At 42.4% G+C, this 20,996-nt stretch overlaps 2 protein-coding genes across 2 annotated transcripts in view; one reads left to right on the top strand and one right to left on the bottom strand.

Moving 5' to 3' along the window:
• The window catches only part of ATG9A (autophagy related 9A), a 28,095-nt gene extending 23,004 nt beyond the window's left edge, over positions 1-5,091 (bottom strand). Inside the window, exons 1-2 of the mRNA XM_075829174.1 lie at positions 4,999-5,091; positions 1,512-1,588 (exon numbers count right to left, since the gene is read on the bottom strand). The gene's annotated coding sequence lies outside the window, so the exon portion shown is untranslated. The remainder of the gene's footprint in view (positions 1-1,511; positions 1,589-4,998) is intronic.
• A 157-nt stretch (positions 5,092-5,248) lies between these two features.
• Positions 5,249-19,193, top strand: ANKZF1 (ankyrin repeat and zinc finger peptidyl tRNA hydrolase 1). Its single transcript, XM_075829169.1, has 16 exons — positions 5,249-5,333; positions 5,851-5,978; positions 6,634-6,734; positions 7,700-7,802; positions 8,484-8,671; positions 8,764-8,879; positions 9,380-9,533; positions 9,637-9,856; positions 12,215-12,310; positions 13,095-13,238; positions 13,989-14,117; positions 14,764-15,031; positions 16,447-16,558; positions 16,854-17,021; positions 18,033-18,106; positions 18,628-19,193. Exons 1-16 carry the CDS (start codon positions 5,326-5,328, stop codon positions 18,752-18,754), a joined length of 2,136 nt encoding a protein of 711 aa, XP_075685284.1. The 5' UTR covers positions 5,249-5,325; the 3' UTR covers positions 18,755-19,193.
• The last annotated feature ends 1,803 nt before the right edge of the window (positions 19,194-20,996 follow it).

The raw sequence follows: 20,996 nt of genomic DNA, 5'->3' as shown, positions 1-20,996 counted from the left end.
ATCACTGTGTTATCTGTGGTGTTACATAGGACTGCAGGTAACATCTACTACATTATCTGTACTCAGAGAGTTATCACTGTGTTATCTGTGGTGTTACATAGGACTGCAGGTAACATCTACTACATTATCTGTACTCAGAGAGTTATCACTGTGTTATCTGTGGTGTTACATAGGACTGCAGGTAACATCTACTACATTATCTGTACTCAGAGAGTTATCACTGTGTTATCTGTGGTGTTACATAGGACTGCAGGTAACATCTACTACATTATCTGTACTCAGAGAGTTATCACTGTGTTATCTGTGGTGTTACATAGGACTGCAGGTAACATCTACTACATTATCTGTACTCAGAGAGTTATCACTGTGTTATCTGTGGTGTTACATAGGACTGCAGGTAACATCTACTACATTATCTGTACTCAGAGAGTTATCACTGTGTTATCTGTGGTGTTACATAGGACTGCAGGTAACATCTACTACATTATCTGTACACTGAGAGTTATCCCTGTGTTATCTGTGGTGTTACATAGGACTGCAGGTAACATCTACTACATTATCTGTACTCAGAGAGTTATCACTGTGTTATCTGTGGTGTTACATAGGACTGCAGGTAACATCCACTACATTATCTGTACACTGAGAGCTATCACGGTTATCTGTGGTGTTACATAGGACTGCAGGTAACATCCACTACATTATCTGTACACTGAGAGTTATCACGGTTATCTGTGGTGTTACATAGGACTGCAGGTGACATCTACTACATTATCTGTACACTGAGAGTTATCACTGTTATCTGTGGTGTTACATAGGACTGCAGGTAACATCTACTACATTATCTGTACACTGAGAGTTATCACTGTTATCTGTGGTGTTACATAGGACTGCAGGTAACATCTACTATATTACACCTTTACCTGGGTGAATAATCTATTATTTAGCAAACGCTTCCGCATTTTTAAAATACACTTTTTTTATAATCTTTTTTACAAATACTTAGAATTCCTTTTGCTAGCAAACCCATGTAACTGGTTTTCTATACAAGTAAAGATATAATGGGGAGGGGCAGTGGTTAGTTGTTTTTTTTTAATGTAAACTGCAGTATAAGGCTGGATTCACACACAGCGCTTTGTTGCGCTTTTTTTTTTTTTTCCGGTGCGGCCAAATGTTACATTAAAGTTCATAGTAAAAATATCAAATGCGCTACATACAGCTGCGTTTTCATTTCTGGGTTTTGGAGGCATTTTTGTGTTCCCATAGCATTATGTATAGGACTTCAAAAACGCATGTACAAAATGACACTAAATGAAAAGCACAACAAAAAACTTGTCACATTTTAAAAAAAAAGCGTCTTTTGATGTTCTGGGTGTGAATAAGGCTTATTGGGAATGTCCTGCATAGAATCACAATGTTATCTAGTTACACGCAGTATACATATATATATATCCTCAGTGTGCACAGCGCTTATTTACCAGGTATTCGGATTAGTTATTCTCAGATATACTCACACTGTGTGGCCCCCGGGGTCCTCCTGTGTCTTTAGTTGGGTGTTAGCCCCTCTCCCACGGTTGCTGACATTTCAGGGCTGTAGGTAGAGAAAATGAAACTAATACATAACCGAGTCTGAGTCATAGTAGTTGCTCATGTCAATTATTCCCAGTGCAGATTTAAAGGGCCACACACCCTTATTCAGCTTATAACAGTACAGCAGCGTTATAAGAGGAGCGGCTGATATCAGTCACATAGTTACGTAGTACAGTCGAAAAATAATATATATCCATCAAGTTCAACCAAGGGATGGGAGAAATTATAGAACTTTGTTTTACCGCTATGGATCCTGAGGAAGATTTAATCCGACTGGATCAACATTGACACAAGAATTCTACACATTGACATAGGAGCGGATATTTCCTTATAAGAAACTATCGAAAGCCTTTTTTAAAGCCATCTACTGTCCCTGATGTGACCGATTCCGCAGGTTCACCGTACTCCCAGTAAGGGTCAGTTCACACATAGTGAAAATCCGCAGCATAATACAGTAGCAGCAGAGTGGATGTGGGGCTGCGTGACATCATCTACAGGGGGCTGTGTGTGGCATCATCTACAGGGGCCTGTGTGTGGCATCATCTACAGGGGGCTGTGTGTGGCATCATCTACAGGGGGGCTGTGTGTGGCATCATCTACAGGGGGGCTGTGTGTGGCATCATCTACAGGGGGCCTGTGTGTGGCATCATCTACAGGGGGCCTGTGTGTGGCATCATCTACAGGGGGGCTGTGTGTGGCATCATCTACAGGGGGGCTGTGTGTGGCATCATCTATAGGGGCCTGTGTGTGGCATCATCTACAGGGGGCTGTGTGTGGCATCATCTACAGGGGGGCTGTGTGTGGCATCATCTACAGGGGGCTGTGTGTGGCATCATCTACAGGGGGCTGTGTGTGGCATCATCTACAGGGGGCTGTGTGTGGCATCATCTACAGGGGGCTGTGTGTGGCATCATCTACAGGGGGGCTGTGTGTGGCATCATCTACAGGGGGGCTGTGTGTGGCATCATCTACAGGGGGGCTGTGTGTGGCATCATCTACAGGGGGGCTGTGTGTGGCATCATCTACAGGGGGGCTGTGTGTGGCATCATCTACAGGGGGGCTGTGTGGCATCTACAAGGGGATGTGGCACTATTTATAGAGGGTAGCCTATGTAGACCTTTGAAATTGTTTTGTTTTTTAATAAAAATTACTATCAGTGATGTTTGGTGCAACTTCCTAAATACTTTTTATTAAAAATAGTTTTTACTTTTTAAGGTACAGCTGCTTTGTATCCTGTATACAGAGCAGGTGAATCTGCTGGAGACACGCAGGACCCACTGTCAATCAACCCGTCAGTCTTGCGAACCTGACGGATTCAGGCCTCAGCGCACGATACAGCTGCTCTGTATACAGGATACAAAGCAGCTGCATCTCAAAAAGTTAAAATAATTTTCAAGAAAAAAGTATTTAGAAAGGTGCACCAAACACACTGATACACATTTTGACATAAAGAAGAAAAACCATTTCAATGGTGTACATAGCATTTAAGAATATTCATCTAAACAAGAATGTTTCCATTCCTTGACAGCAAGCAAATTGTAAGAAATTGAAACAAAGTATATTAGAAAGTTACAGAACTGTTTTTTGGTTGTCTATGATGACGCCTTTAACATTAATTTACAGAAGTCTGAACAATTCCTTTAAGCTGCAGTTATTATATCCTAAACTGGAGTGTAATAACAACATGTACGGACCCGTGTGATATATGATATTACTGGGGGTCTCACAGCTCTCCAGGACATGTATACAGCACCACAGTCCGTCATTGTGATTGAGACCCAGCACGGACGGAAGGAGATAATTCCGCTTCTCCGCTGTCTGTGGTGTTGAAATAATGGAAACTTTGTGGCCTCTGTCCCGTATATGTAATCCTGGATGATGTACATTGTATCCTTCCTCAAAACATAAACACCCGGCCCATTGCAAAAATATTTACACCCATTTCATAAAATGAAGATCACGCAGCTGGCCATTCTGTATATACACTGACATTCAATACCTAAAGTGGTCGTGTACTGAAATATTCTAAAAAAAATGGCGCAAACGGCTGATAATGATGAATGCGTTGGGGGGAATATAGCAAAAAGTTTACGTGTAAACAAAAAAGTTTCTGGCGTAATAAAAGGCTTAGATTTTGGCACACGCCAAAGTTGCGCTGAAATTTGAGACTTTTTACTATTCTCGACACTTTCCTAAAGTGCAGAGAAAAGGAGGTGGGGTTTAGCTGAAGGGGGCGGGGCCTCTCCTGGAACAAACAGATTTATTATAATTTATGCCAGACGCTGGCATAAATTATGGCGCAAAGATACACCTGTTCATAGAAGGGAGTAATTTGTATCTCTGTTGCCAAAGTTACGCCACATTTATTAAGAGGTGTGCAAAATTGGCGCTGACAGTGTCAAATTATTAATATGTTCCCCATTGTGTGTTTTTCTGAGGGGTTGTTCCGGTTTCAACAAATTAATGTTATTTATTGTATATTGAAAAGTTATATCATTTTTCAAAATGCTTTCTGGATTAATTCCTTGCAGTTTTCAAGATCTCTGCTTGCTGTCATTCAACAGGAACCTTCAGGCCACATGCACACAATGCAAATTATCCGGAAAATCCGCAACATAATACAGTAGCAACAAAGTAAATGAGATAACAAGTAATCTCATCTAGAAATTGGCGAATTTTTCTGCACCTGCGTGGCGGATTTTATAATCACACAGGTGCACGGCTCGTTACAGTTACATTATGTGAATCAGAGCGGTGTCTTCTAACAATTCCAGAACTTGTGTGTCCATCACACGACCACGGACAGAATTTTATCCCTTGGAAGTAAGCAATGAAAGATCCTATAGAACGACAGCAAGCAGAGATCTTGAAAACTGTGATGAATTGATAAAAAATATTTTTGTCAATAATTTTTCCTTATACAAATAACGTGTTTGCTGAAATTAAAGACACCTCTTACGTACGTTTTTGTTTAAGGGGTGTGGCCAAGGGGTCGCAAGATTCGGAAACATTATGGTAAAAGGGTGCAAATTCAGGCTTCCTACTGGATAACTGAATACAGAGATCATTCAAGGGACGACGCTACACAGAAATACCTACCATACATATAGAAGTATATATATCTATAGTGTAATAATATATAAATATAGTAAAATCACAACTGAATCATATAGAATACAGGTAATATAGACCCCATATAGTCACCCCATTCCTATTACCCTATATCCTTTATATGGCCCTATATCATTATACTGTGATACAATCTGATACATTTTATAAATAACATGTCAGTAAAAATAATAATACATGTCAGTAAATTGTTATATAAAAGTCAGCGCAAAGGTGCTATACAGCTCAGCCGGCCCTATACCCGCACATTGCCCCTTTTATACCCCTGGTCTTTCCCATTACCCGTTAGGTGGGCGCCTCTGTCGCCCCAGTTACCCACAGACTGTCTCAATCGGCCGCTCCTATGGCACAGCAGCCTGGCCTGGCCAGTCACTCAGAACAGCTGACAGGACAATTAGCCAATCACAGGGGAGTATTGGGGCTGTAGGCGTTCAAGGCACCAATCACAGCGAGAGCACGAAGGTCATTATCCAATAGTTGCGCTTGTGGGCGTGCCTCATGTTTGTTTTGGGTCAGCGTGAGAGAAGGGGTTGCTTTGCTGCGGAGGGGATGGGCGGAAGTGACGTCACATGAGGAAGAGAATTAACAGCTGGGTCCCATGTGAGCAGCATGGAGGGGTGAGGAAAAATTTAGGGTGTATTTACTGCCCACGGGTCGTCGTGTTGTTTCGGTCTTTTAAAGGGATTCAGAAATAGACTGGAGGCTTATATTAACTATGGCACTACAAGTTCCAGAATTCCCTGCTTAGGTGGGGATCGATGGGGAATGCTGGGAATTGTAGTTCAATAGACAATGGGCTGTTTTATGAGGACAGTGATGTAGAAGTTATGCCCACTGTTGTCCTACAAGACTTTATTGTATATTTGCATGGCCTCATATGGGATATTCTCCAGGAATGTTGGTTAAATGCTGTGATTGTAGTAAAAATGCCTCAGAGGTCCTTAAAAATACTCCTATTAATATAGTAAGACTGCAAAAAGACACAAATCCTATTATGCTGCAATATTGGAAGGGACAACAACACCTATGAGGCGATTATAAAAATTTTGGGAAATCCCAGACAGTTCCATAGTGTGACTGCCCTTACAGTAAATAAGCCCCTCCTACTCTGACTGTGACCCCTTCTTTTGCCAGGTGTCCTGGAGTCCAAGCATTCAGTCTGTTTGATCTGAGTCCATCAGGTCTGGTGTTTTCAGGTCTTTTCCTCAATAATAACACCAATGCAAAAGACGAATCTTCAGAAGAGAAAGTGAAGCCTCCAGGTAAAAAAAACAAAACATCACACGCGAGGCTATGGCGACCGGTAACGATATCCACTCCGGATGGGTTCTGAACAAACCACATGGAGCAATGATATTAATAAGAGGCTCTTGCTGGATCCCTGCTGCCCATCAGACCAATCATAACACCAATGTCATGTGGAACTCCTCCTAATATATCTTCATTACGATCCATCTGTAAATCTGTCTGCATGGTTAGCTGCTGTTGGCGGATCTTATTGTAGCTCCATATTTATTCTTGTGTGAATATCCAGGACGGCATGTAAAAAAAAAACAGATTTCCTCATGAATAACTAATTATTATATTGGGAATAACGAGCTGCGCTGCAAAATATATTCAGGTTTATTTGCAGCATTTTGTCCCAATTTTGTGAGAAATTTACTGCAGTGTATGAATAAACCCTTAAGAAGGTTATCCCGTCCATATCCTCCTATTAGGACATATAGATGCCATAGAGGAGTGTAACTTACTTGGAAACCCCCCCCCCCCCCCTCTATTAAAAAAAATTAATATATGGATCTGTCAACAGCAGCATGATGCCAGTTTCCGGGTCGCAAAAGATAGCTATATTGGAAGGGCAAAAGCACAATTTGAAGGTGCAGACCCTGATTGTCGTATATGATTATTATTCCCTAGAGATAAATGACCGAGAAGCAAAAGAAACAAATATTCTGGAAATTTCTGATCGTATGACCTGCTCGGCGTGTCAGTGCGCATTTGACACCAGGGAGGAACAGGTAGGATAGATACATCATCTGGATCCTTCTGGGCTGTTGAACTTTGCTGTCACTGGATCCTGCCTACAGTATCTCACATCTAATCCTGTATATAGTTTATAATCATTCTGTCCTTGCTGAAATAGAAATCATCTCTCCATGCACTGCCTTCCTGCTGAGCTTGTGCTTTTACACAGTAGCCATTTTGAATAAGAAGAGATGCAGTGTAAAGCATGGAGTAGGTCAGAGGTTTTTTTTATGAGAAGGTGGAGTGTAGCTAAACATTTGACAAACCTCTGACATGTCAGAAGTTTAGATTGGTGGGGGTCCGAGCACTGAGACCCCCACCAATCGCTAGAACGAAGCAGATGAATCGCTCTTGTGAGCGCTCAGCCGCTTCGTTTCTGTTCAGCTTTTTCCAGAAAGCCAATGTATCGGAGTACGGGCTCATAGACTTTCTGTTGAGTCCGTACTCCGATACATTTATTTCCGGAAAAAGCCGAAAAGACACGAAGCGACTGAGGGCTCACACGAGTGCTTCAGCTGCTTCGTTCTAGCGATTGGTGGGGGTCTCAGTGCTCGGACCCCCATCAATACAAACTTCTGACATATCACTATGACATGTCAGAAGTTTGTCAAACCTTTAGCTACACTTTATAACTACTACAGACTGCCAATAGGCAATGCAGTTCAGCTGGAGTCGCTGATCATTGCTGTGCCTTAATGGAGCAGAGCTCAGAAGCAGATGACACTTGGGTCATGATTTATTCTTTACGTAGCCATTGAGTCACAACTATGGGATGTGAATTAGACTTGCGTCTGCATCTTGGATACTTATTTAACGTCTCAACGTTGCATTGTGGACCGTAAACTCCAGTTACTTTGTATTTGATTGCTTTTATATTCTACCAACCCTATAGCTGATAGTTTATGACTATGATTGATTTATAGCTAGAAATTACTGGACTTTGATTTCTGTGTTAAAGAAAGAACATTACACCTTGGACTGGCATCGATTTAACCTGAAAAGGAGAATCAAAGGAGCAGCCGCATTAAGTGAAGAGGACTTCCAGGACAAGACAGGGGCAGGTGAGGGTGGAGGAGTAAGGCATGAACAGGTGACGGGGCCAGGGGCATGACGTGGAAAGGTGAGACACGCGTAATCTCGCGAGATTACGGAGGTAAACGAGATTTCGTTTCTCTTGCTGGAAATCTCAAAGAAAATGGAGATGAGTGTATGACGCTGACTGGTCACTGATTGGTCAGCGTCATACACGTAAACACGCCCAGTTAAAAACACAATACACGCCCAGTTGGACATATGAAAAAAAACGCCCAGTTGTCCATTTCAAAGCTCATTTGCATATATATATAAAATAGCTTGTAACTTGGCCAAAAATGAACGTTTTAAAAAAACAAAAAAAACACGTTACTGTTATCTACATTGCAGCGCCGATCACATGCAATAGGAGATAGGGATTTGAGAATCTGGTGACAGAGCCTCTTTAAGAGCGACAAGGTGTGGCCTGGTGGGAGGTTGAAGGACAAGACGCGGGCTGGTGGGAGGTTGAAGGACAAGACGCGGGCTGGTGGGAGGTTGAAGGACAAGACGCGGGCTGGTGGGAGGTTGAAGGACAAGACGTGGGCTGGTGGGAGGTTGAAGGGCGAGACACTGACAGGAGAAGTAAGTAAAGAGATAAGACACATGTAGTTCTCAATATTTTAGGACCACCTTCTTCTGTTACAAGAAGCCTTCTCAATCTCTTCCAGGGGATGTATCCAGCATTTCTGGTTCGGACTCCGAGAGCTCTGATGATTTGGAATCCGGGACGTCCTCAGAGTCCAATAATGGTTCAACTCCTATCGTTGCTCAATCCAGCCGTGCACATAAAGTCATATTTAGGAATGGAGAGGAGCAGCTTCTATCTGTCTACCGCTGCGTGCTGGGACTAGTGAAGGTAAGAGGACTATAATCGCCCCACAGAACCAAGTTTTATCCTATTAAGGTCAGACACCTATAATCTGATGACATAACTGTATCTTGCTCTAGGACATGGATGTGACGCCCGAGCACCTGCTGAGTTGTGTAAAGCACTTACAGGAGCAGCCGGTGGTGGTGATTCTCATGGCAGGTGGAGGACATTTCGCTGGTGCTGTTTATAAGGGGTAATTTTAGTAAAAATGTAAATTACATAATTGGTATCGCCAATTTTTTTTTTTTTAACAATTTTTCTTTTGGAAAAGTAATAAAACATAAATTTTCAATTTGGTATCGTCATAATCGTTTCGCAGAATAACGTCATTTTTACCAGACATTGAACGCCGTAAAACCTAAACCCAAAAACAATGAAGGATCACAGGTTTTTTTTCCTATTTCACCCACCCCACATATAATTTTTTTTTTCAATTTCCCAGTACATTATATGGTACCATTAAAAACTACAACTCATCTCGCAAAAAACAAACCCTCACACCTGCAATATCGACAGAAAAATGAAAAGTTATGACTTTTGGAATGTGGAGAGGAAAAAAACTAAATGAAAAATGTCTGCGACGGCAAGGGGTTAATATAGCCATGTGTGCTACTAATTTATGCAAAAGTAACGGCTCGCCCAAAAACAGTATTTGTCCTATTCACTCACCTGTGCGCCATCTTTTTTCTACAGAAAGGAGGTGTTAAAGCACAAGACCTTCCATCGGTACACCGTGAGAGCCAAAAGGGGGAGCGCACAATCCGTCCATGATGCTCAGAACCGGGGTCACATGGCGAGGTCTGCCGGAGCTGCCCTAAGACGATACAACCAGGCTGCTCTGATGGCGGTGAGATGTCTACGTCTTATTACTGCCGCACTCACTAGAGGACGTCAAACGGGTCCTAAGTAAAAGCTTAAATATTACTATTTTTGGTTTCTGTTACTCCCAGGAAATCCACCAGTTGTTACAGAGCTGGGCAGAGCACATAGAAGAAGCTCAGGGGATCTTTCTCCGGGCCCCTCGTTCTGATAAGACTCTCTTCTTGGGTGGTAACTCCCCCATAACAAGGAAAGACCCCCGAGTTTTTGGAATTCCTTTCATCACGAGGAGAGCAACTTTCCGGGAGGTTCACAGAGTACATGCACATCTCTTCATGCTGCAGCTCTATGGTAAAGACACTCCGCTGGTTTCTGGATTCGGATGTTCACATATTTAAAATCTGTCATTAAATACTGCTTGGTGGGGGTCTGGCTGAAAAAATAAACGTGGAGTCACTGTGTACATTACATGACTTCTCCTGTACTGATCCTGATGTTACATCCTGTATTATACTGCAGAGCCGCACTCACTATTCTGCTGGTGGAGTCACTGTGTACATACATTACATTACTTCTCCTGTACTGATCCTGAGTTACATCCTGTATTATACTCCAGAGCTGCACTCACTATTCTGCTGGTGGAGTCACTGTGTACATACATTACATTACTTCTCCTGTACTGATCCTGATGTTACATCCTGTATTATACTCCAGAGCCGCACTCACTATTCTGCTGGTGGAGTCACTGTGTACATACATTACATTACTTATCCTGTACTGATCCTGAGTTACATCCTGTATTATACTCCAGAGCTGTACTCACTATTCTGCTGGTGGAGTCATTGTGTACATACATTACATTACTGATCCTGAGTTACATCCTGTATTATACTTCATTATACTCTCCATCAGCAGAATAGTGAGTGCAGCTCTGGAGTATAATACAGGATGTAACATCAGGATCAGTACAGGAGAAGTAATGTATGTACACAGTGACTCCACCAGCAGAATTGTGAGTGCAGCTCTGGAGTATAATAGTGGATGTAACTCAGGATCAGTACAGGATAAGTAATGTAATGTATGTACACAGTGACTCCACCAGCAGAATAGTGAGTGCAGCTCTGGAGTATAATACAAGATGTAACTCAGGATCGGTACAGAATAAGTAATGTAATGTATGTACACACTGACTCCACCAGCAGAATAGTGAGTACAGCTCTGGAGTATAATACAGGATGTAACTCAGGCTCAATACAGGATAAGTAATGTAATGTATGTACACAGTGACTCCACCAGCAGAATAGTGAGTGCAGCTCTGGAGTATAATACAGGATGTAACTCCGGATCAGTACAGGATATGTAATGTATGTACACAGTGACTCCAGCAGAATAGTGAGTGCAGCTCTGGAGTATAATACGGGATGTAACTCGGGATCAGTACAGGATAAGTAATGTATGTACACAGTGACTCCACCAGCAGAATAGTGACTGCAGCTCTGGAGTATAATACAGGATGTAACTCAGGATCAGTACAGGATAAGTAATGTAATGTATGTACACACTGACTCCACCAGCAGAATAGTGAGTGCAGCTCTGGGGTATAATACAGGATGTAACTCAGGATCAGTAGAAGATATGTAATGTATGTACACAGTGACTCCACCAGCAGAATAGTGAGTACAGCTCTGGAGTATAATACAGGATGTAACTCAGGCTCAATACAGGATAAGTAATGTAATGTATGTACACAGTGACTCCACCAGCAGAATAGTGAGTGCAGCTCTGGAGTATAATACAGGATGTAACTCCGGATCAGTACAGGATATGTAATGTATGTACACAGTGACTCCTCCAGCAGAATAGTGAGTGCAGCTCTGGAGTATAATACGGGATGTAACTCGGGATCAGTATAGTATAAGTAATGTATGTACACAGTGACTCCACCAGCAGAATAGTGACTGCAGCTCTGGAGTATAATACAGGATGTAACTCAGGATCAGTACAGGATAAGTAATGTAATGTATGTACACACTGACTCCACCAGCAGAATAGTGAGTGCAGCTCTGGAGTATAATACAGGATGTAACTCAGGATCAGTACAGGATAAGTAATGTATGTACACAGTGACTCCACCAGCAGAATAGTGAGTGCAGCTCTGGAGTATAATACGGGATGTAACTCAGGATCAGTACAGGATAAGTAATGTAATGTATGTACACAGTGACTCCACCAGCAGAATAGTCAGTGCAGCTCTGGAGTATAATACAGGATGTAACTCAGGATCAGTACAGGATAAGTAATGTAATGTATGTACACAGTGACTCCACCAGCAGAATAGTGAGTGCAGCTCTGGAGTATAATACAGGATATAACTCAGGATCAGTACAGGGTAAGTAATGTAATGTATGTACGCAGTGACTCCACCAGCAGAATAGTGAGTGCAGCTCTGGAGTATAATACAGGATGTAACTCAGGATCAGTAGAAGATATGTAATGTCTGTACACAGTGACTCCACTTTTTAATATATATTTATTTTATCTATAAACAGTCAATTATGTTTAAAAGTAAAAACGATTTAGTTATTCCTTTTTTGTTGAAAAATTGTGGTAGATATTTCAGCCGAGATCTAGGTGAATTTGTAGTATTATATGACATACTTTACATGTTAAAGAGTTTTCTGTTTTGATATTCATTAACTATTAACACAGAAAAGGATGCGCCTTTGTCATTGGTCAGTGGGACGAGAGAGAAAACGGTGAAGTCCAAAATATCTGGACGGACGAAAATACAAGAAGAGACGGCTGGTAAATATATTTAAAAAATACAATTTAAATTGGATATCTCGTGTTCTCATGTATCCAAAGGATTTGGCGCAGTTTCTACCTGTCTGGTCTAGTTTTATCCTGTCTAAATTTAATACAGAATTAATAAATCTCCCCATTGTTTAAACAGCATTTCCCCGTGAAATAAAACCTCATCTGCAAATAGAAGTATTTTTCTGTTCCTTTGCTGTATCTGTTTCTAGGAAATCTAGGTGACTAGTGACCAATAATATGGCCTCCATATGTTGAGATCCCAACCAGCTGCCCACAGGAGATGACTCCTCCACCCATTATTCCGAATGTCCAGGAATTTGGGAGGGTGCTGGCTTTTGGCTTTTAGGAGGTGGTTTAATCTAAATAAGTCCAGAATTCTCTATAACTCTGTAACTCTATTCCCTGCACAGCCATAGAGTTACATGATAAAATTCAGTTTGCCTGCAGCCACCACTAGGGGGAGCTCACTGCATAGGGATTTATACATAATAAAATGTATAAGCAGTGAGCTCCCCCTAGTGGCAGCAGAAATAATACAATTTAAATGAGCATCTTATGAATAGCTCAGACACTAGATTTCAGGGTAATAGAAAGCTTAAGTGCTCCCCTAGTACTGAATAGCTAATCTGCCTAATTATGCAGGAATTTGGAAGTGGACGATTTCACGGCCAAACTAAGCAGGTTATAGATCATGACTATTATTGAGGATCTTTTTGTCTTCTATGTGGAATATTCCTGCAGATTGTGATAAATCTTCTGTGCTTTTTTTCAGATGCCCCTGAAGTATCAGAAGAGGAGATTCCCCCAGATGAAGAATACGTGGTAGAAGAGCTGACAATCAGCACATTGGATCTTAGGGAACATGAAGTGCAGCCAAAGAGAAAAAGAAAAAACAAAAAGAAACGGGATGGAATGAGTATGTGTATCATTATATATTTTTGGGACCATGATGCTTTGTGGCATTGAACCGCTCTCTAGCTTCCTGTCCTGCCTATGTGACCTCCGTTCACTGCCCCTGCCATGCCATCCAGGGCATTACACAGGCGTCCGTTGCATCTAATTGAACTCTCTGAACCCCCATGGTGGAGGGATGCCTTAAAGGGGTATTCCAGCCAAAGATATTTATGACATATCCACAGAAGTCTCAGAGAGTTACGGACTCATCCTTTCAAGCTTGTAGCTGTCCTACACCAATCGATACATCTCAGAGGCTCCTGATGTATGAGGCAGCCTGCTTGTCTGCCGATGGGGGTTTTTAACATGCCAGATCCTTTATTCGTTGGGGAGATAAGCGGTGGCTGGTAGCCGCTTATCCCTTGACCTAAACACGCAAGCTCAGACGATCTGAACATGCATGTTGATGTGGGAGAATGCCTGCGTCAATGGCCAGCTTTGGTTGAAGATATTTGCTGACATAGACGGTCATGTCGTTTCAGGCAATGCACCCTGGGATTAATATGCAAATAAGCCGTTCACTTTAACTGGAAATGACGATCAGAAAGACTCCTCCTATTAAACCTGGATTACGCCAACTGAGCTGTATTTCCTGGAAACTTTTGTAAATGTTCTTGTTTCCTTGTATTTCTTGGCAGATGATATAGAATTTTATGTCGCTTTTTACTATGTGAGTTGATTTGAATGTTTTCTGCTATTTTATCAATGACAGGGCCTGTTCAAGATGAAAATACGGCCAGAGTCCGTGTCACATCTCAGAGGACAGTAGATGATCAAGTGGATGATTCATCCACAGAGGAAACCGAGAATCCTACACATCACCCAGCATCTGCATTGGAAGGTAAAACATTGGCACGGATTTAAATAATAGGTTCCCCTTTAAATAAACGTTTATAGTTATATGCTATATAGGTATATTGTCGAGCAACTTTCACTTGCCTTGACTAACATCACCCCATTCTCATCCAGAACTGCTCTGACTTTACATGATCTGACATCTCCTGCTGGTTCAGTGTCAGAAAAAAGCATGTTCTACAAAGTCTTAGTCTCTATAGAAAATGTATAGTAATCCGATGAAGAAAACAAGGACATTTTGCAATATAGGAGGTGTTTCGGGGGTGTCTCGACAAATCACCGTAACAACCAACAGAATTCTGAATAAAGCCCTGGATGGGTAAAGCAAAACTTCAAAGTGGCTGGTCTTTTTATGAGAAGGGGTTGTACAGATGTGGAAAATGAGACTATTCTTATATACCTACTGTTAAGCAACATTCAGGCGGCCATAGTGCGTCCGTATTATGGCTGGAAGTCCCGGCTTGTCTATTGACGCAAATTAGCAGCATCCTATAGCCCCAGTTCAGGTCATTGGACCAGTGGTCAGCCCTAAACGTGTGTCCGTAATACGGAAGCTGAATGTGGCCGCGTTATCGCCATCCGATTATCCCATGATGACTAAATTGCTGCTTACGTTTTATTCTGCTGATAAGGTGATGAGCTGAGCAGAATTCGTAATGTCTTGTTCACATGCTGCAAGACTGGAGATACAGAGGCCGCTAAGCAGATCTTACAAGATGTAATTCCCAGTTCCTCTGAAGACTCCTCTGTTCCCAGACCGGTCACACCCGAGGTTGTACAGAAGTTGGTTAATGAACGTCTGCCCAGAGAGAATCGGACTCTGCTACATGTGGCCGCATCAGCAGGACACGGGGAGATTGCATGGCTGCTGATGGAGGCTGGTTGGGACCCTGCGCTCCGGTACGTGTTTAGTCTTAAAGGGGTTATCCAAGCCCTAAAAAATGTTCCTATTCGCACAAAATACTTATCTTCCAAATCCAGTATCCTTTTTCACTGCCGGTCACTGAGGTCCTGCTGGTCGATGCACTGACGTATCCTATATAGTGGCAGTCACCGGCCACATCTTTGATGTCACTATGGATGATATGTTGCCACACCGACCAGCAATGACAACCGAAAGAAGTGGTGGACCCTGGTGACCGTCGGCCCGTAAACTACAATAAATATGGCAGTATTCTATTGTTTTTTTACACAAATATGTGGCCATAGGGTCAGAAAACTTCTTTTAGTTTTGTCATAGTGGAATTTATGGGGGCGGGTGCGGATAGATCATCTGTAAACTCAGTCTTAATCCTGCAATATATTTTGTTCTAATGAATAAGGGGGAAAATGTTCTTAAATTGATTCAGGGAAATGATACAACTACTCTGTGGAGCTAGGAAGAAATAATCCCCCACCACTATTGACTCCACCAGCAGAATAGTGAGTGCAGCTCTGGAGTATAATACAGGATGTAACTCAGGATCAGTACAGGATAAGTAATGTATGTACACAGTGACTCCACCAGCAGAATAGTGAGTGCAGCTCTGGAGTATAATGCTGGATATAACCCAGGATCAGTACAGGATCAGTAATGTAATGTATGTACACAGTGACTCCACCAGCAGAATTGTGACTGCAGCTCTGGAGTATAATACAGGATGTAACTCCGGATCAGTACAGGATAAGTAATGTAATGTATGTACACAGTTATTCCTCCAGCAGAATAGTGAGTGCAGCTCTGGAGTATAATACAGGATGTAACTCAGGATCAGTACAGGATAAGTAATGTAATGTATGTGCACAGTGACTCCACCAGTAGAATAGTGAATGCAGCTCTGGAGTATAATACAGGATGTAACTCAGGATCAGTACAGGATAAGTAATGTAATGTATGTACACAGTGACTCCACCAGCAGAATAGTGAGTGCAGCTCCGGAGTATAATACAGGATGTAACTCAGGATTAGTACAGGATAAGTAATGTAATGTATGTACACAGTGACTCCACCAGCAGAATAGTGAGTGCAGCTCTGGAGTATAATACAGGATGTAACTCGGGATCAGTACAGGATAAGTAATGTATGTACACAGTGACTACACCAGCAGAATAGTGAGTGCAGCTCTGGAGTGTAATACCAGATGTAACTCCGGATCAGTGGAAGATAAGTGATGTATTTTATAGATTATTTCTATATGTTACTTATGGTGTAAAACTAAACCAGTCGTCTTTAGTAGAGTAGCTCTGGTGTCTTATATGCTACAGTATGTCTCATATATCAGCTGTTATTATGTTCTTGATCTGTAGTTACTTACACATGTATTCGTCTCTTTTAGGGACTCCACTGCCCAGACCCCATATTCTGTGTCTGCTGACAAACGTACCCGGAATAGCTTCCGCAAGTACAGAGAAGAAAATCCTGACAAATACAACTACAGCAAATCCCAGGTGTGTTTCTGCTGCAGCCAAAGTCTTCCAGCTTTCTGTATTTCAAATTATGGTAAAATCAATGAGCCTTATAGAAAACTAAGTGAGATCTCTATAGGCCAAAGTAACTCCATTTAACGTCAATGGAAGGGGTGGCAAGACGTGTGCTCATCTCTCTATTAATATCCGCACCCGTTAGTTCTGGACGTGCTCCCGGACCCCTTGATATGACTTGAGACATAGTTAATGTAATAAAAATAATTCCTCAACCTCCATAATTAAAAAAATACTAAATCATTTCTGTTCGTGAATTTAGATTCCTGGACCGATACCAGAGGAGGTGGAGGCACGCAAGACCGAGAAGAAGCGTGTCCAGAAAGCGCAGAAGAAGCAGAAGGAGAGAGAAGAGAAAGACGAGAGGCTGAGAAGGGAGGCCGAGGAGGCTGAGAAGAAGAGATTTGCAGATCTGAGTGACCGTGAGAAGGTGAAGTCTGTAGCATTACCACGCACTAAGAGAGGCTGGTATAACCGGGGCAGGGTGATTACATTTTACACGGCATCGAATGTCACGTCATTATTATAGTTAGCGCTTTAGGAATACAAGTTACTATCAAGGAATTTCTGATCAGAAAGCAGCAACAAAGAGCATCCTTGCTCTGGAGCACCTGTCATTTCTATGAATACCCTGTAATACCTAATTTCCCCTGTGGTGGCGCTGCAGGGGAATCGTACACTTGCTTTTAGGTTCCCACTCAGATTACAGCTGTACGCTGGGGGTTCCTAGAATTAGGGGACCCTGTAGTTGGCTTATCAGGGGAAGATAATTTAGGCAAAACTCTGCTAGAACCTTCCTCTTCGATGCAGATTACATTTCCCAGCTTGACAGACAGAGGAAGACAGATGTGATGTCATAGTACCGTACCTGCTTGAAACCCACTTGTGATGTCACAGTAGCTTACCTGACAGACATTTGTGATGTCACTACTAACTACCAGACTGAACCTTGTAATATCACAGTAGTTTACCGAGCAGCGGACAACAACTGAGGCCCCTGTGTATGAAGCAGAAGGCTCCAACCACTATAGCTGCCGAGCTGCAGTAACCCAGCAAAGCCGCTATATAGTTGTCGAGCCTTCTGCACCGACCCCTGCATAACTTCTGGCGCCCAGAAGTAGCCGGAACAGCTGATCGGTGCGGGGTCCGCGTGGTGAACCCCCATCAATCATATACTGATGACCTATTCAGACAACCCCTTTAACTCTGATTTCCAACTGCTAAATTGATGACCGCTGAGAACTAGCCATAGACTCTCTCATTCATATCTGTAGAAACTCCCTCGGCACTGTACCAATCCACTAGTAATTGTGCGAGAAAGATCGGAAGGCCCTAACATGTGATCTAATAGAGAGAAGTAATCCCCACTTTACACTTTGATTCTCTCCTTTTTCTATGTTTTTTATTTTTTTTTGTAATCTTGTTTTTTTATCCCCCGTAGAGAGCCATCGCCGCGGAGCGCAGATTTGCCGCACAGCTCAACCTCCCCAAAGAAACGGCTGGAGCGAATATCAGGTATTGGGGTTCTCCGCACCTTCTCTGTTATTTCAGCATCTTGCTCAGCTGATTGGCCGAGATCATGTATCCGCATCCACAGCACCTTGCCCTAAGGTCATGAAGTTTATCCTGTGACCGATTTTAGTTTTGTACTACATTTCACTGTCAATCTCCAGAAAAAATTTTTAATTTTGTTTTAACCCTTTGTACCGATTGAATTACACGCGGTTTTCTTCACTTACGTCTATAGATAAATTCAGATTCTGCTTGTTTCCGATTACCAGACAGCAGTGCATTATTGGAGCTCGGATGGTAGTTCTAAGTTCAGTCACGTGTCTGACAGCAGTGTACATTTAAATTGCTGTCGGTTTCCCAGGGCAACTAGCAGAATTCTGGATGCAGCTGCACGAATTGAGAGAACGACCCGAAATAACTCGCCGTATATAAACAGTAAAGCAAAGTAGTAAAATGACTCCTTCTGCTGTAGATTTTTAACTCCAAAGTGGAAGTTTACTCTGGCATTTTGCTTTGTCTTCTAGGCGCTGCTGGCAATGTGGGGAATCACTTTTAGGAAAAATACCATTTGAATACCTTGAATTCTCCTTCTGTGCCACACGCTGTTTACAAGAGCACCGACGTAGCCAAGCCACCAAATCCCAGAAGTAGTTGCCGCGAGCAAAGCGGAAGTTGGCTATGAACGTATGTGATCTCGCCAATGCTGCCAGCTGTCACCTCTCTGGTACAGTCTGATCCTGAATCGGGCGCATTGTACCAAACATCCGAGATCCAGCCCTCTTCTCTGTGGACTATAACCAGCACATTGTATGCCCACAGTATTCCTAGACCGCTGCTACTGCAAACCGACTACAAATCCAAGGGTGCTGCTATGAAATAGATGGCGCTGCTCAGTTTAGGAACCGGAACATTATGACCCCCATCACGGATTCATTCGTTTTGACAATGTTCAGGGTATATTAATATTATTGGATTAAACTAATGTACAATTGCCACAGTGATGTAAATTAAGAATACACGGAGGTGCCAGTAATTTGTAGTACAACCGTGTATACAGATATAATAATAAAAAAAAATGTTTTAGATTTTGTATTCTGCCTTACGTAATCTTCTAGCTTTTCACTCCCAGGCTGCCATGAATCAGGCTCTCCATTGAACAGGAGGAGCACAGAGAGATGGGAGGAGAAAGCAGGGGCTATGCGTTTCTGTGAAGCCTGGGTGACTATGACACACTATGAATAGTTCAATCTGAAAGCTCACACTAAAACAAATGAGCTGCTCTACATATAAAAAGCATAGGAAATATCCAGGAAAACTCTCGTTAGGCACAAACTCTTTTTGCAGAGAAAATAAGGGTCTCTGTCCTCCTAACTCTCGGTTTTGGCTGTGGATCAATTGAAGCGGCGGCTCTTGGTTTGCCAAGAATACCAGAGCATATTTCATGCTGCAGCAAACTTCCTCAAGTGATTAGTTTGATCTGGGGTCTATGAGGAGGGAGGACAACATGGATGCCCCCTTGAGGCACATATAGGGGGAATTTTTTGGGGTGGGAAGAGGGTTGCTGTTTTTGGGGATGAACAAGTTGTTTTTTTTGCAACCTCAGTAATCTTGTGGTGGAGCGCTGGGCTAAACATTTCAATGCTGAAACATTAAGAAGCAACCTTTTCATAAACTATGGATAGTGAGACGTGTGTATTGTCACGGGGTGGGGGGGGGTGGACCCTGAATGATGAAATATGAGGAGGGCACGATCAGCTTTTTATCAAATGTCCCTCTATGCTTGTCCATAATATACATTAATTTGAAGACCTCGTACATAGATTTTTGCTTACCTCTCATCTGAATAAATCTCTATTGCTGAACAGTAATACAAAATGACATCCAGCCTCAATTTTCACAGATTATTAATAAATATCTTCTTTCCGATTAGGGCGAAGTGTGTAATTTATAAGATGAAGCCTCATCTTTGATAATGCATGGGCGATGCAAAAAGATATCTTCATTAAACTTTTAGGCTTCCTACCTTTTAGGTATAGAAAATAAAAATCTACACCTGGAAACCATCAACAAGCTGATGTTGACTGATCTATTCTCGTGTGTCCCTATTTAGTACATAATTAACCAGCAAGACACCATTATCATCTAAATAACCACATGAACACTCCATTTAAATATTTGGGTGCCCATTCACATAGCAGCCATGTGGTGCTGGGCAGCTGATAGTCACGCGGGGCAAAACCGCCTGTCTAAGTTCACACATAGTGTAAATACTGCAAATTTTCTGCAACGGATTTTGTTGCGGTAAATCCACAGCATAATACAGTAGCATGAAAGTGGATGAGATTTGCAGAAAGAACGCTCAAATTGACCTGCGGTGCGGCTTTTTTTAATCTGCAGCATGTCAATTGTATTTGCGTAATCGTTTTTTTTTGTTACGCGCTTTCCCCGCCAACAAATGGCAAATGTTGCGATTTTTGCTGCGGAAAAGCTGCGATTCCGCCGCAAAAAAAATACATTGCAAAAAAAAAATGGAAATCTGTGCTTGTCTAGTGCCGCCTTCTGGGATAATGTTTTATCCCATGTAACCGCTGCAGCCTGTGGGATGTGATGTCCTCCGAGGAGGCCAGCAGGACGGCAGAGGGACAAGTCCTATTGCTACGTAAGCATGAAATATTTTTTTTACCTGCAGTTTTCCGCAGCGGACATTCCGGCCGAAAAACTGCACCACAATTTGGGTGGATACGATGTGTACTTTTACGCAGCGTATCCGCCCCGTGTGAACATTGAAAACACGCTGCGCCTGCACGAGATGCTACGTGTACTCACACACTAAAGTATTCATATGGTTGTCAGACTAGCTGGATGTTCATGTGTGATTGAGCATCACGGAGTA

Source organism: Rhinoderma darwinii, chromosome 6 (genome assembly GCF_050947455.1).
Source record: "Rhinoderma darwinii isolate aRhiDar2 chromosome 6, aRhiDar2.hap1, whole genome shotgun sequence".
NCBI lineage: Eukaryota > Metazoa > Chordata > Amphibia > Anura > Rhinodermatidae > Rhinoderma > Rhinoderma darwinii.
The sequence above is the reverse complement of the archived record's forward strand: the minus strand, read 5'-3'. Positions and strand labels throughout refer to the sequence as shown.